The sequence below is a fragment of the Ptychodera flava genome, chromosome 7, assembly GCF_041260155.1.
Source record: "Ptychodera flava strain L36383 chromosome 7, AS_Pfla_20210202, whole genome shotgun sequence".
In the NCBI taxonomy this organism is placed as follows: Eukaryota; Metazoa; Hemichordata; class Enteropneusta; family Ptychoderidae; genus Ptychodera; species Ptychodera flava.
Window position 1 is genome coordinate 3,477,255 of NC_091934.1, and position 17,852 is coordinate 3,495,106.

General features: G+C 36.1%; 1 protein-coding gene across 8 annotated transcripts in view; it reads right to left on the reverse strand.

Annotated features, from left to right (window-relative positions):
• Positions 1–485: 485 nt before the first annotated feature.
• The window catches only part of LOC139136583 (NAD kinase-like), a 45,221-nt gene continuing 27,854 nt past the window's right edge, over positions 486–17,852 (reverse strand). For 4 of the 8 annotated variants that reach the window (XM_070704335.1, XM_070704339.1, XM_070704342.1 and 1 more), the window contains exons 5-11: positions 17,591–17,676; positions 17,233–17,335; positions 14,398–14,546; positions 12,661–12,760; positions 11,315–11,472; positions 10,235–10,317; positions 486–3,162 (exon numbers count right to left, since the gene is read on the reverse strand). In XM_070704335.1, coding sequence (XP_070560436.1) covers positions 2,997–3,162; positions 10,235–10,317; positions 11,315–11,472; positions 12,661–12,760; positions 14,398–14,546; positions 17,233–17,335; positions 17,591–17,676 — 845 coding nt within the window. In that variant the 3' untranslated portion in view covers positions 486–2,996. Of the gene's footprint in view, positions 3,163–10,234; positions 10,318–11,314; positions 11,473–12,660; positions 12,776–14,397; positions 14,547–17,232; positions 17,336–17,590; positions 17,677–17,852 lie in introns of all 8 variants that reach the window. The other 4 variants (XM_070704334.1, XM_070704337.1, XM_070704341.1 and 1 more) reach the window with 1 other exon arrangement.

Sequence of the window (17,852 nt, forward strand, 5' to 3'; positions counted from 1 at the left end):
ATGTGGAGAGGAAGAAGGGGGTTTTTTGATTTTTTGTGCAAAATAAAGTGAAACACCTCCAGATTTGTATTCTTGACTTTGAAAGAGAATGGTTGAAAGTTTAATTGAGGGAAAGTTTGGGCAAAAGCATTTCACTTTTGACGTGTATACTACCTTAAAGGTATACTGTCACCTGTTCCAATTTCGCCACAGTTACGATGGAAAGAGAAAAATACCATCACAGATTTTAAGCGGGTGGCCGCTTTTTAAAAACAGCACCCTCACATGGGCATTTTGAATCCCAAGGGATGCCCTTTGAACATATATGGGCATATTTAGATTACAGGTGACTGTATACCTATAAGATGAAACCATTCTGAGGTCATCGACAAACTCTTAGTGAGTTGTTTTATCATGTCACCACATTTCAACAATAAACACTCACTGCAAAGTCAAACTGAATCCACACACACATGTCCATCAACAGCATGAGCAGTACGCATAGGTTACTCCAAGATACTGGAATTTATTTTGAATTAAGTCAGGATTAATATTTTGATAATTTTGGAATAACTCCATTCCAACATTGACTATTCTGGACTCTAGCTCTCCCAAAAAATTAGTGGCAGTGCAGTATTTACAAAGATGACCAAACTAAAGATTAGACCGGACCTCCAGAAGAAATTGTTGATTACTCACTGGCCTGACCAATGTCATACACAGTGAAATATACTTGAAAATTTGAAGAGCGCAAAGTTTGTGTTCCTGCATCCACTTTTTTACAAAATATGTATAAGTCTGTTTTGATGTTAAAGCATTTACTGAAGGAAGTTGGGTCAGAAGTTTCTATGACAGCATCAATTTCATATCGTCAATGTTTTCAAGTTGTACAAAATCTTCTGAAAAACAAGGCAAACACCAAGGTTTATTCATAAGATCTTAGCAGTAAAGTCAGTCTACATCAACAATGTTGTAGTCAGCTGGTTGTAGCCATTTAGAATGTTTGTAAATTATTTGTACGTTTCACTCCAGCCATTGATCATCTCAAAGGATTTCTCAAATTTCTGAATAATATTTTGTTTAAGAACAACAGACATTACAATCTGAGACTTGCGTAACCAAGTCAATTTAATCCAAATAGACAGTGCTTTGTTTAGTGCCTTCAATTAAAACACAATGTTGACATAGCTGTGTGCGCAGGAATAGTTTTGGAATGTCAGCACCTCATTACAATTCAATTAAATCTCATTTAAAATCTCTTTCATACTTTTTTAAAATGTGGCATCTCTATATCATTAGTCAATGTTGTAATTATATATAAAACATCTTGATACGACATGATTAGCTATGGAGAAAGAATTTACAACCAGTAAGTTATGGTGTTCTCAGTTTGGTTGTCTCGCTATTACAAGTGTAGCAATACCTATCTCAGTAGTTGTTGTCATGGTGACAGCTGAACCAATATTAGTTGTCATGGTGACTGCTGTATACATTACCAGTAACAGCCTTATTATTGTCAAAAACAGAGTTGTCATTAATATATTCACATTCATATTTCACAGATATCAAACAATACTAGTCCATATTACCAAATCACAATGAGCATTGCTGAACATTTATTTACATGACAACTTCACATGTTTTCTTGAAGCATTTCATCAAATTTGAGATGATTTTATGCAGCACACCCCTCCCCATATAATGGTACAAAATCTTGCTTTGATACTAGAAAACTCATGAGCTGTGATGAAAACCTAGTTTCCAACAATAAAAAGCATATTTGATGTCTATCTCCATCTTTGTTATCAATTCAGGGATTAGGATTTCACAAATTTGTGCAAAGACTTAAAGTTTTACTGGACACTTAACTTTTACAGAAATCATTTGCAATTTTGAACATTTGCTTTGACAATTGATGTGACGATACTTCTCTAATACATGTATCACAAATGTCACATGTCATGTATTTACAAAGAGTCTCTTGGATACGAACAACACTTTCAAAAAACTTAAAAACATTAAAAATTGGTCTGATTTGCAACCATTGGAAGACTTGCAGTAGTCATGAAAACTTCATAATAGTCTGTCTAATAATTTCATATAAATTATCACACAATTTCCAATAAAAGTGAAGCATAATATTGTCTGTGAAAACTAATATTAAATTATAGAAGTAGGAGACACTGATCACTCCTTAGAAGCCCATTAAAAAATTCAAATTTACATAAAACAGAAAATTTCATCTGAAGTCGATCGCATCCATTCTATCTGCTGTACCCTCATGTAAATATATATAACCAATCCAAAACATCCGCATTTATATTTCTGATCCAGTCTGTTTATGTAAACAGAAGGGCAACTTTTTCCCAATGTCCGTCTGTAGCATTTGAATTAAAGCACAAAGCCCTGAGTATTACAATTTCCAAATGTTGATGATTTCAGCGTACTGACTTTGAGTGTCATGTTGCATCAGGACAAATTTAAAATTTCAAAAAATTCAACTCATAGGTGGGCTACAAATACACTCTTCAAAGACCCTTTTCTTAACACTCTCATCCACTGTATCATTTTTGATACAGCAACATTTCACAGTACAATATCCTGATGAAATTTATATAAATGGTTTTCTTTAGAAGAGAATTCCTTGGATATATTCAACTTGATTTTTCAATTGTTTTTATTTTTCTCCTTTTTACTATCACTATTGAGATGTTTGCTCACAGCTATACAATTAACATCTTAAAAAGACTGAGTTTGTGCGTTGAAGCTGTGTTGTTGAATTTAAGGAAGAAGTCATAAAGTGAAAAATATTTAACATGGAAAAATATTCAGATTTCAAAAGAGACAGAGTAAAATCTCTGCCCCAGGGTGTTGGACACAGATCCATACCGCTGTGTGTAATGGAACGTAATCTGTGTCCAGGGTAAATAACAGAATATCTTCACAGATGTCATATCAAAACTGTACACAATTCATGTCAGTCAGTCTCTCTCTTGATGTTTGCATTGGAATGTTTTCTACTTGTCATCATTCTCCTCCTTGCTATCGTTTTTCTGTCTTGTTTTACCTTGTCTAGTCCGTACATTCCAGTGTAAGCATTCACCAAGGCTGTCAAACCAGTCACTAATCTGATCATCTCGGCAAATGGATGCCACTGGATAACGAGATGTAGTAATTTTCACTCTGCAAGGAGACAAATAGTGTATGTATATCACTTTATAACTTTAGACTCAAATACTAATAATACAATCTTTCTGGGTCTGAGAACACCCCTGTTAACAAAAGGTAGGTTGGCAAAGGATCCTTTGACAATGAATGGCATTTCATTCAATTTGTACGGTACACTACCAACAATTATCATCATATGTATTGACAGAGCTATCAGGTACCACGATATGTCAAAATATTTATTTTCAACCAAGCATTGCTTCTATGAAAAGCGCAGAACATGTTTCAACATTTAAAACATACAGTCATTCAAAGACAATACATTCTATCCACACGATGATTCAACTGTCTGAGACCCTCTAACATATTTGGCGTTACAAACTCATCCAAATTTACATTTGGATAAACACTGTTAATGTTGTGGTGAATTCCAAAGCACTCTGTGCTTATGCACAAGTAAACTCCTGAGACTATCAGTAACATAATTGAGAGGAGGGTTCCATTTGGTGGTATTTAGACTATCAGTAACATAATTGAGAGGAGGGTTCCATTTGGTGGTATTTAGACTATCAGTAACATAATTGAGAGGAGGGTTACATTTGGTGGTATTTAGACTATCAGTAACATAATTGAGAGGAGGGTTCCATTTGGTGGTATTTAGACTATCAGTAACATAATTGAGAGGAGGGTTACATTTGGTGGTATTTAGACTATCAGTAACATAATTGAGAGGAGGGTTCCATTTGGTGGTATTTAGACTATCAGTAACATAATTGAGAGGAGGGTTCCATTTGGTGGTATTTAGACAATCAGTAACATAATTGAGAGGAGGGTTCCATTTGGTGGTATTTAGACTATCAGTACATAATTGACAGGAGGGTTCCATTTGGTGGTATTTAGACTATCAGTAACATAATTGAGAGGAGGGTTCCATTTGGTGGTATTTAGACTATCAGTTAACATAATTGAGAGGAGGGTCCATTTGGTGGTATTTAGACTATCAGTAACATAATTGAGAGGAGGGTTACATTTGGTGGTATTTAGACTATCAGTAACATAATTGAGAGGAGGGTTACATTTGGTGGTATTTAGACTATCAGTAACATAATTGAGAGGAGGGTTCCATTTGGTGGTATTTAGACTATCAGTAACATAATTGAGAGGAGGGTTACATTTGGTGGTATTTAGACTATCAGTAATATAATTGACAGGAGGGTTCCATTTGGTGGTATTTAGACTATCAGTAACATAATTGAGAGGAGGGTTCCATTTGGTGGTATTTAGACTATCAGTAACATAATTGAGAGGAGGGTTCCATTTGGTGGTATTTAGACTATCAGTAACATAATTGAGAGGAGGGTTACATTGGTGGTATTTAGACTATCAGTAATATAATTGAGAGGAGCGTTCCATTTGGTGGTATTTAGACTATCAGTAACATAATTGAGAGGAGGGTTACATTGGTGGTATTTAGACTATCAGTAATATAATTGACAGGAGGGTTCCATTTGGTGGTATTTAGACTATCAGTAACATAATTGAGAGGAGGGTTCCATTTGGTGGTATTTAGACTATCAGTAACATAATTGAGAGGAGGGTTCCATTTGGTGGTATTTAGACTATCAGTAACATAATTGAGAGGAGGGTTCCATTTGGTGGTATTTAGACTATCAGTAACATAATTGAGAGGAGGGTTCCATTTGGTGGTATTTAGACTATCAGTAACATAATTGAGAGGAGGGTTACATTTGGTGGTATTTAGACTATCAGTAACATAATTGAGAGGAGGGTTACATTTGGTGGTATTTAGACTATCAGTAACATAATTGAGAGGAGGGTTACATTTGGTGGTATTTAGACTATCAGTAACATAATTGAGAGGAGGGTTACATTTGGTGGTATTTAGACTATCAGTTACATAATTGAGAGGAGGGTTACATTTGGTGGTATTTAGACTATCAGTAACATAATTGAGAGGAGGGTTACATTTAGTGGTATTTAGACTATCAGTAACATAATTGAGAGGAGGGTTACATTTGGTGGTATTTAGACTATCAGTAACATAATTGAGAGGAGGGTTCCATTTGGTGGTATTTAGACTATCAGTTACATAATTGAGAGGAGGGTTCCATTTGGTGGTATTTAGACTATCAGTAACATAATTGTGAGGAGGGTTACATAAGGTGGTATTTAGACTATCAGTAACATAATTGAGAGGAGGGTTACATTTGGTGGCATTTAGACTATCAGTAACATAATGAGAGGAGGGTTACATAAGGTGGTATTTAGACTATCAGTAACATAATTGAGAGGAGGGTTACATTTGGTGGTATTTAGACTATCAGTAACATAATTGAGAGGAGGGTTACATTTGGTGGTATTTAGACTATCAGTAACATAATTGAGAGGAGGGTTCCATTTGGTGGTATTTAGACTATCAGTAACATAATTGAGAGGAGGGTTCCATTTGGTGGTATTTAGACTATCAGTAACATAATTGAGAGGAGGGTTCCATTTGGTGGTATTTAGACTATCAGTACATAATTGAGAGGAGGGTTCCATTTGGTGGTATTTAGACTATCAGTAACATAATGAGAGGAGGGTTCCATTTGGTGGTATTTAGACTATCAGTAACATAATTGAGAGGAGGGTTACATTTGGTGGTATTTAGACTATCAGTAACATAATTGAGAGGAGGGTTACATTTGGTGGTATTTAGACTATCAGTAACATAATTGAGAGGAGGGTTACATTTGGTGGTATTTAGACTATCAGTAACATAATTGAGAGGAGGGTTACATTTGGTGGTATTTAGACTATCAGTAACATAATTGAGAGGAGGGTTACATTTGGTGGTATTTAGACTATCAGTAACATAATTGAGAGGAGGGTTACATTTGGTGGTATTTAGACTATCAGTAACATAATTGAGAGGAGGGTTCCATTTGGTGGTATTTAGACTATCAGTTACATAATTGAGAGGAGGGTTACATTTGGTGGTATTTAGACTATCAGTAACATAATTGTGAGGAGGGTTACAAGGTGGTATTTAGACTATCAGTAACATAATTGAGAGGAGGGTTACATTTGGTGGCATTTAGACTATCAGTAACATAATTGAGAGGAGGGTTACATAAGGTGGTATTTAGACTATCAGTAACATAATTGAGAGGAGGGTTACATTTGGTGGTATTTAGACTATCAGTAACATAATTGAGAGGAGGGTTACATTTGGTGGTATTTAGACTATCAGTAACATAATTGAGAGGAGGGTTCCATTTGGTGGTATTTAGACTATCAGTAACATAATTGAGAGGAGGGTTCCATTTGGTGGTATTTAGACTCTCAGTAACATAATTGAGAAGAGGGTTCCATTTGGTGGTATTTAGACTATCAGTAACATAATTTAGAGGAGGGTTACATTTGGTGGTATTTAGACTATCAGTAACATAATTGACAGGAGGGTTCCATTTGGTGGTATTTAGACTATCAGTAACATAATTGAGAGGAGGGTTACATTTGGTGGTATTTAGACTATCAGTAACATAATTGAGAGGAGGGTTACATTTGGTGGTATTTAGACTATCAGTAACATAATTGAGAGGAGGGTTCCATTTGGTGGTATTTAGACTATCAGTAACATAATTGAGAGGAGGGTTCCATTTGGTGGTATTTAGACTATCAGTAACATAATTGAGAGGAGGGTTCCATTTGGTGGTATTTAGACTATCAGTAACATAATTGAGAGGAGGGTTCCATTTGGTGGTATTTAGACTATCAGTAACATAATTGAGAGGAGGGTTACATTTGGTGGTATTCACCATTAATTGACATGACTACAGTTTTAAGTTGACAGTTCAGGGTCTTGTTGGAGGGGTCTATTGACCTATGACCCACTCACTGACATGAACCCATAGGTTACTCATTTTATTTAATACAGGCACTTAAGTCATAGCTGGGCATCATTTTGTCAGTCCTGCCAAGTGATTAATATTTTGAATGTTGGCCCTGTGACATCCTGTTTTTGATTTTGCTAGATAATAAGCATACAGTTAAGTTTCAAGACTTTGACTTTTTGAATTAGTGGAGAGAATAGGGTGGTAACAATGACATTTTTACTTTGCAATCATACTGACATCCAGTTATGATATAATTTATTTAAAATGAAGTTACCGGTAAAATATCTGAAAAATAGCGTCAATGACATTGTAGCTCCCTCCTGGACTATTTAGTGTTTGTTCTCTGGTCAGATATTTGAACATGTGTGAAAGGGATAAAGTGCATGAAGTGAAAATACTTAAATGAAATGTGCTGGAGACAGTGAAATATGTTTAATGTAATTATTCAGAATATAAAATGGAAAAAATACAGAATTAGATATATCGAATACTGTGATACAACCATTAACTCAACAAGTCATTTACAATGACATAGTCCCCACTTGTAATAGGAGTATTAGTCTTGATGGGGCAGGAAAATGTGGTCATTAAGAAGTATCACTGGAGTGTATATGTTGAGATCTATGGGCACATAGGTCTATGTCGTTGTTCCCAATTTGAAACACATGAGGCATGTCTAAGTTATGGTTCTAAATCGGGAAAAAAGATCAGACCTCTAGCAGTGTTGGCCAGCCAAGAAATACATATGCGCATTATAAATGAGGTACAAGATGTGACATCTTAAGGTCTAATATCCTATCAAAATTGAAGGGTATAGAACTTGTGGTTACTGAAATACGCATATATATGTATAATCAAGGTCAAAGGTCATCGAGGTCACATGACAATTTGAAAAAAAAAATTATATGCTAATTAATCCCTATATGCCAAAAAATCAGATCTCTAGCTCTATTCGCTTGCCCAGAATTAGATGTGTACATAATTAATGAGGTAAAGCATGTGTTGTCATAAGGTCTCCCATCCTACTAAATGCAAAGGACATAGCTCTTGTGGTTACTTATTTATTGACATAAACATATATTTTAGGTAAAAGGTCATCGAGGTCACATGACATTTGGTCAAAAAATTTCTCTCCTATAGTTATCCCTATATACCAAGATCAGACATCCAGCTCTATTGCTCGCTCAGAATGAGATATGCGCATAATTATTGAGGCACAGTATGTGGTGTCATAACGTGTCCAATCATACCAAACATGAAGGGTGTAGCACTTGTGGTTACCGAGTTATGGAAAAATATGTATATTTGAGGTCAAAGGTCACGAGGTCACGTGACATTTTGTCAAAAAATTGTTTGCTAAGTTATCCCTATATACCAAAAATCAGACCTCTAGCTATATTGGCTTGCTCAAAATTAGATATGCGCATAATTAATGAGGTACAATATGTGGCGTCATAAGCTGTCCCATCATACCATACATGAAGGCTGTAGCACTTGTGGTTACTGAGTTATGGACAAATATGTATATTTGAGGTCAAAGGTCACCGAGGTCACACGACATTTTGTCAAAAAAATTGTTTTGCTAAGTTATCCCTATATACCAAAAATCAGACCTCTAGCTCTATTGGCTCGCTCAAAATTAGATATGCACATAATTAATGAGGTACAATATGTGGCGTCATAAGGTGTCCCATCATACAATACATGAAGGCTGTAGCACTTGTGGTTACTGAGTTATGGACAAATATGTATATTTGAGGTCAAAGGTCACCGAGGTCACGTGACATTTTGTCAAAAAAATTGTTTTGCTAAGTTATCCCTATATACCAAAAATCAGACCTCTAGCTCTATTGGCTCGCTCAAAATTAGATATGCACATAAGTAATGAGGTACAATATGTGGCGTCATAAGGTGTCCCATCATACCATACATGAAGGCTGTAGCACTTGTGGTTACTGAGTTATGGACAAATATGTATATTTGAGATCAAAGGTCATCAAGGTCACATGACATTTTGTCAAAATATCCGAGATATCTGCGTGAACGGATGGACTCACGGATGGACGAACAGACGGACATGACCCAATCTATAAGCTCACTGGACTTCATCCGTGGGGACTAAAAATTGTGTCACTGCATCCTTTTTGCAATATGAATACGATGAGAAACTAAATTTTTATTTTTTGTGGCCTTATACATGGGAGTCTATGGAGATCTGCCTTATACATGGGAGTCTATGGACGTGTAAACTAAAAATATGCAAATTTCACCACGATTTGCCCAAATTTGGGAAAGGTCACTCCTATGCACTTCCATACCAAGTTTCAAATCAATTGGACTTGTGGTTTCAGAGCAGGAGATTTTTTGACCAAAAATGGGAGAAAATTACAAAAAATTCATGAAAAATAGCAAGTCCAAGATACTGACCCAAGATGCGCACAATCATTTCATGTCAGCCCAAAGTACTTACATGCCAATTTTTCATGTAATCTGCTCAGTGGTTATTGAGTTTTTTCAATTTGACTGTTTTTACATTTTTCACTTAATTTGCATATTTTTGGCAATGACAACTTCATTTGAACAAAATCTCATCTACAGCCCATCATCCATGTACACACAAATATCAAGATGAAATGTACAGCGGTTTTGGAGTTTTTGATGTTGACGGACAGACATACAGACATACAGACATACAGACATACATACATACATACAGACATTTTCCTAGCCTATAAGAATAGCTTCCATTGCCATATATACATATGGCTATGGGAGCAAAAAAGCAGTTATTTCAAAATATGAAATGGAATTGATTGAATTGATCGAAATATCACAAAAAAGATTTCCAACATTTTAAAATGTAAAATCGAAATATCAACAGTAGTTTAAAATTGGCATTTTTTCCATATCTTAGAGAGCCCTATTCAGATCGTTTTTCCATGGAAACAGGTATTGCGACACCCAACTGTTTATTTCATTGTTAAATGATACCATATTAAAGAACGTATTTGCAAAATTTCATGAAAATGACATTACTTTTAATTTTAGTGTGAATTCGTACTTCACCTTTATGGGGATAACTATAGATCTTGAATGTAAAATATAAATGACAATGTTACATTATATACAATGATTATAAAAATAATCACAAGTTTTGTGAGTTAGAGAGTGTGAAATGATCTACTTACTTCTGACCCTGGCATATTTCTTGTCGATTTCGTCCATCAAAAGACGCCCATGCAGTACTCCTTGCATCACTAGGTACCATTACCTGTCAAATAATTCATATCCATTAGAACATTTCTGAGGAACTTTTCAATATTTTCCATTTCAGACTCTTCATAAATAATGGCTTGCATTGTAAATACTAATAATTTACAATATACGGCTAGTTTTCAATCGGGTTCGAACCTACAACATACGGCATCAGTCGCCTAGCGGAGAGGCCTCAGAGAGAACCTCTCGACTAAATCCCCACTCTCAAAAAGAGTGGTTCAATAGCCGGCTAAGTTGTTACATTTTTCTGACTGAGACCGCTCCACACGTTGTAGAGTTTGTGAAGCACTCACTCACGCATGCTCACTATCACACATCGCACATACAAACTTTATCGAGGCGAAGAAACGAATTTCATCGCTTTAACTGGGCGAACGATAACCTCGGGGACAATTCTGTCCACCAGCAGAGCTATCAACCCAGGATAGAAAATACGGCTAGTTTTCAATCGGGTTCGAACCCACAACATACGGCATCAGTCGCCTAGCGGAGAGGCCACAGAGAGAACCGCTCGACTAAATCCCCACTCTCAAAAAAGAGTGGTTCAATATTACTGTGCATTGCTCTATGAAATACAATGGTAAGTTTGTTTAATGAAGGAAGTCTGTCAACTTTCTTCACTACCTCTGATGTTATTCCATGCTGCAATTACATACACTAATCAAAACACAGCCACCTGTGATACAGGAGAGATGTCTTACACAATTATCTTTTGTGTCAAGGCTTTGACAAAATTAATAAAATCAGATGATTATTGGAAACACTTATTATTGATTTATAGGTACTGCAATGGCGAGACGCGTTTCATAAGTGATATAAAGAAATTCATCCTGCTATGTTTTCTTGAGTGAAATGTCTTAGAAAGTAATCTTGTATTTTCAGATGATATTTATGATCTTGTCTTCTTTTCTTGACTTCCAGGTAGAATTGATATGAAACTCTGCTGTTACAAAGACAAGAAGTAGAAATTCAACATATCAGACTTGACATACCTTGAGTTCAACACCAGCTGGGACAACGATTGGTCTAAATGACAGTGAATGAGGACAGATTGGAGTGATCAGAATGGCCGGTACATTTGGATGACACATTGCGGCACCGGCAGCCGCTGCATAGGCTGTACTTCCTGTGGGTGTTGATATGATTAACCCTGTACATAGAAAGAAATATTTGTTTAAGTCTACTAGAAAAAGTGATATTGGTGGACTCTTCACTTTGTGAGATTTTGATGATAAATGAATATTTCCTACTAACCTACTATATAGCTTACATACGTTTATGTTTTGAGTTCTTTTTGAGTTCTGTATATTAAAATAAATTCATTTGTCAATATGAAAACCAGTCTTTTTTACAAAATATCGGAATTAATATTTCAGTGATTCAGGACTTGTCTTACCCAGCAGTCTGTTGACAACAACTACATTGTCAACAAATCAATGACAATGAATTCAAAACAATGAATGTTAATCCTATAAATTTACAAAAACAATGCCAAATATCAAATGCTCATTATGAGATTTAACTAGTTCTAGAAAGAACTCACTAACTGCTAGATACTATTCCATACTATCTAAAGAGGACACAGTTGCAGTTTCTTTTGTTTTGCTACCGGTATATGTATACCAAACATGCACGATCTGAGTTCCAAATACAACTTTTCACTGTTCACTAAAATTTACATTTTATGAATTTCATATTTGCTTTCAAAGCAACCATCTATCATCACAATGTATTTCCCTTTAGACATCAGAAATTACCTCCATGGTTTTCATTGTATGTTCTGATGATTAGCAGAGTTTATGATTTATCTGTCAACTACTCTTTCAACATTTTTAAAGGATCTCATCTATAAGTGATTGATCAAGTAACATACTCATTTGAGTGCAACCTCCCTGCTTGTGTGTAAGCCCCTCCACTAATCTTAGAGGATTTTTGATGATTTTGCGATTCTTTTTACAATTTCTGTCGGATGTAAATAGATTGTTGAATGTTTGAAAGCTGTACATTGTGTATAAATTGGTATAAAACCTCAGGTTGTTCAAGTATAAGCCCCTACAATAGTCTACCAGTACTGTAGTTTTGTGTTGCTGAACTAGGGTGTTATAGGAGGACAGGTACAGCAATACAAAACTGACAATACTGATATCTGGAGAATGTAGCGGTAGTTTATATACGATAAATGATAAAGTAACTGGTATATGCACATAGCCCTGATCTGAATGAAATACGTATTTCTCTGTATGTCATTTGTTTTGATTCAAATGATTGTCTCATACAGATGTACATCTTTGACTTTGGCATAAAGTTAAGGTGAAGAGAAATTCAGCCATGTACTTACCATCACCCTGAACAGATGTAATGAGTCGTCCATCCAGATACAACTCTAAATTGGAAAGATACGGTGCTGGCCCTCTATCAATCACCACTTCATTTAATACCTGTAATTGATGACACTGTTATGATCACTGTCAAGAGAATTGACTTCACAGATTTGTATGTGTCTGCATGTGTGTCTGCATGTGTGTCTGTATGTGTGTCTGCCAGTGTAAGCCTGTCTGAAGAGCGTTTTGCTTTAGCTGCATGGCAAATACCACATAATATTATAATGAATATTTATAATGCACCTGATCTAAGAATGGAGCTCTGGGCGAAGGACAAAACTAGACTATACTCGCTGAAAAAAATGTCCCTTGAGGGCATGCCGGAATGAAATATTTGAATCCATATGACGTAGATTGACAGACAGATTGTTTCAAGTTTTTGGTCCTGAGTGAGAAAAAGACCTTTCTCCAAAGGATTTTGTGGCAACACGTGGTATTCTAAAAAGATGTGTGTCAAATGAAGAACGTAGGTGTCGTGATGGAGTATACATTTGCAAATGGTCAGAGAGATATTGTGATCTAGTCCCTGAAACCAAGTCGAAACAAACTGTAGAAAGTTTGTACTGTGTACGACAAGTAATTGGTAGCCAGTGTAGCGATTTCAAAAGTGGTTGTATGTTGTGCGATGTTTTGGCTTTTGGTTGTATATTGTGTGTTATTTTGGCATTATAGACAAGTCTAGCAGCTGCATTTTGAACAAGTTGCTATTTGCCCTAGCAGCAACAAAGAAGGCCATTGCAGTGGTCTAAATGAGATAAGACAAAAGCAATGACAAGATTCTAGGTGGCCTGAGCGGAGAGCAGATGACGAATAGAACTGATCTGCCTCAGCTGAACACAGGCAGCTCTGCATACATTATGTACGTGCTCTGACATGGTTAAATGGCTATCTAAAGTGACAACAAAATTTTTCACAGATGAGGAAAACTTAATAACTGCATCACCAACTAACATCAAGTCAGGAAGGGAGAATCTGCCTTTGCAGTCTGGGTGATATGACAAGCATGGCTTCAGTTTTACTGTCGTTTAACTAGAGTTTGATGTACTTCATCCATGTTTTGACCTCATCAATAATGCAGTCTCGTACAGAATCAATGGCAGAGTGGATCTCATCAATTTTTGTTGCTTTGTAGAGTTGATTGTCATCTGCAAAGGCATGGTGACTAACAGAATGTGACCAAAAAGGGGTTGTGTGTACAATACAAAGAAAATGGGTAGTAAAACAGAGCCCTGTGGGACACCAAAGTGAAGAGGTAACTTACGGCCATCAATGGAAACAAACTGTGATCTAATGAGAAACATAAGATTTGAACCAGGATATTTATGAACCAGGATATCGTGCAATCAGTCATTCCAAAAGAGTATTTAATTGATGAAGGAGAATTTCATGATCTAAAGTGTCAAATGTAAATATGGCTCTTACTGTTGTGACTGTGGTATGGTATATGTTTTAAAAGCTGAAACAAGTCAACAAAGGAATTCACACAAACTCAGACATTTCACTTTGCTGAAAGGGACAAAGTCGGCCATTTTTCATGAATTTTATTTGATACAAGATACTACTTATGCCAAAAAATATAAGTAGTATATCGTATAAAACAAAATTCATGACAAATGGCCGATTTTGTCCCTTAAAATAAACAGCATTGATTTACAAACAAAGTGAGTGCAGATTGTAAATATGCTACAACATACCTGTCTTTGGCACACAGCTGTTGGAGATCCTTTTTTTGAGAGCATTCCAACACCGCTATCACTGTCATCAGATTCCTCAGGGGTACTGTCTGATTCATCTTCCACTACGATACATTTCAATCTTGACCTCAAGGTAATGGGAGCTTCACCTGCAAAGAAAGGAAAACATCTTTGTAATATTTAACTTTTATATATCCATGAGTAATTAGTTTATGAAACTACCATAGTTTGTTTGTGCAACTTCATTTGCATATAGTTACATCAATACATTAGATCGGTGCATGAATCAATGCAATCTCTTGTACATTTCATGACAAGATTACACAACCAGCTTCAATCTTGCAAAAAGTCAATTTCAGGGACCATATTATCACAGTGTCAAGCAGTTATGAAACAGCAAATGTGTATGGTATGTGTGAGGAATGATAATAAACAATAGCAATGTCAATAGCTCAGTGGATGAAGAATAATGACAAGTACACTGCAGCAAGATCTGATACAAGTCAGTGGCAGAAAAATATACAAATTTTGAACAGATTCATAGATGTAACCGCCTTGCAAATTTGTTTAACTGACTCCCTGATAAAAATGAATAGATGTGAATGGTTTAGATCCACTTTGCCAAGACTTATAATGAAAGTAATTCTCTTTGTTTCACAAAATTCATTGTCATTACTTGATTACAACACACTCAGACTGTCTGTGTCAGTTTTTCTGTCACAAAAATGAACGAATGGTGACAAAATCAAAAAGACCACATTCTTGCGAGCCAGAGCATAATTTCCACTCAGCCGACCTATGCAAAAATCTCTGTGGATAGCGCCAAGCTGTTGCTGGAGAGGGGCGCGTGATTTACGACGATAAAAAGCCAGTGACAATGGACATGTTGCAGCATGGACAGTTTAGACTTATTACAGTACAGACAGTTGCAACATAGACTGTTCCATCATATAAGCATAGACTGTTACATCATACCAGCATGGATATTATAAGCATAGACTGTTACATCATACCAGCATGGATAGTTGCAGCAGAGCCTATCCAAGCATGGACAGTTGCAGCAAAGACTGTCACATCATATCTGCATGGATAGTTGCAGCAAAGACTGTAACATCATACAAATGTATCTGCATGGAAAGCTGGAGCAAAGACTGTCACATCACAGCATGGACAGTTAAAACATAGACATTCGCATCATATCAGCATGCACAGTTGTAGCATAGATTGTCAAACCACATCAGCAGGGACAGTTGCAGCATAGACAGTCAATCATTGCAGTCATGATCATTAGTTTGTCATCTGAAACATAGTCCCTCCACAGACACCTTGGAAATGCAGTGCATTCTATTATCAGGAGGCATGTTGCAATGCCACACTTTGTTAATTCACATAAAGAGATTGCTAGCATTGGTGTTGTTGTAGTTAACTCTGACGCCTGATATGCCTATACATGTAGACTTGCAGAGCAGAACCACTACATGTGAATGAAAGCAATTGGTTTACTTTTAATGGTAAACTATAATATTCAAAAATCTGTACTCATCGGTATAATTTTAGACTTACTATCATTAGGAACATGGAGATCTACAAAGAAAAATCATCAGAATTTTTCAATCTTTAGCAGATAAAAATTAATGATTTCCTGACACACGAAAAGACAAAACAACTAACCTACACTGGTTTGCACCATGAAATGCTGGTATATTGCCAGAGAACCACTCAGGAAAAAAGATCATAAATTTACCTATCTTGAAGTTGTAATACTAACACTTTAAATATATACTAAAGATTTGGGGCAGCTGAATACTGATTGTCACATTCAGATTAATTTGTCAAAGACAAGCATGACTTGCCCTACTTTACAAACACTTTGGAGGACACTATACCGTAGCTCATGTGATGTCATCAACAGCTGGGTCAAGGGCAACATGCATCTTGTCAGCTAATTGGATGTTTAGCATCTTTAACAATAGCGTGTCCTGGACTGTTTGAAAATTGACTATGCCTGAAACTATCTAGAATGACACTGATTGTCAACCTTTCAATTATTCAAAGTAAACTTGTGAGTGGCTTTTTCATCTCAGCTTTGAACTTTACCCTGGTTTTGTTATCAAGAGTATGTGGTTTTATCTTGTTCTTGCTTGACCTCATGTGACTTTCTCAGAGTTTGTATGCTGCTAAACCATAGACCCTACAGTCTATGCTAAGACAAAGTAAACCGTACAATGAACTATGGGGGCGCTCTCTTCATGACAGAAGTGGGTGCAGGCAACCATATCTGCAATGTTTGTGAGATCTTCAGCAGTATTACAATCTTTTTCTGAGCCTAATGAACAAATCATCATGGATGACATAATCCCAGCTGGACCACTGTTTGGGGCAGCTGTTTATCCCCATTGCTGATGACCTCATCCACAGGGACTAATAAAAGTCACAAAGAAACTAGATTTAGGTATCTAAACTGTACCTATCTAAACTGTACCTATCTACACTGTACCTATCTACACTGTACCTATCTACACTGTACCTATCTAAACTGTACCTATCTACACTGTACCAATCCACACCGATGGGAAACGAAACTCTTGCTGTTCCTGTATAGCACAATGGTTGTTTAAGTATTCATTGACAATAAAAAGGATGTCGACAAATATCTACAATACTAAATTGAAGCAAACTTAGTGAGTTATACGCAACAGACATTTTCTATAAATCTCCTGGGACACAGTACAATTATGATAACATACTGGTAATTCATCATTGTTTTCCTACTTGTAAAAAACACTTTTGCCAGTAATGTATGCTGTAATGTTGAATATTACAGAATGCACTCACCTTCCAGTACATTGGTTATGGAGTCTTTGAATTCACCAAAATCAAACGGCGTCAGAAATCCCAGGGAACCTAAATGGAATGCCATGACAGGCGGGATACTGCTCTGTATGAATAAATAACAATGAAATGTTCAGAATGTTGAGGAAAAAGGATGAACTACTGTCTAAATGACAGATTTATGGAAAAGGAATACTGGACACAAATAATCATAGCATAAAAAGTCATTGCATCAACTTTTCTTTATCATAAAAGTCACTCACAGTCAGAAATTTACAACTGTCATTTTTCACAATGTCAATATTATCCTCATTTTAATGACTGTATTGGAACCTGACTCCAAATATTGATGAGTTCTTACCTCCTGGAACAAGGATGATGCATAGAGTAGAGTACCATCTCCTCCAAGACAGATAATTAAATCAACTTTATTGGACAAATCATCACCTGTAAGATTTATCAATAAATGACTTGGTTTAACATGTGATTGTATTGATCGTTGAATACTACAGAAAATGTTGTAATATTTGAAAAGGGCAACAGAACTGACATCTGATAATTTTATCCAGTATTTTGCTCTGAACAACTCTTTCTTCTGCAAAATGACATTGAAACGATCAGTA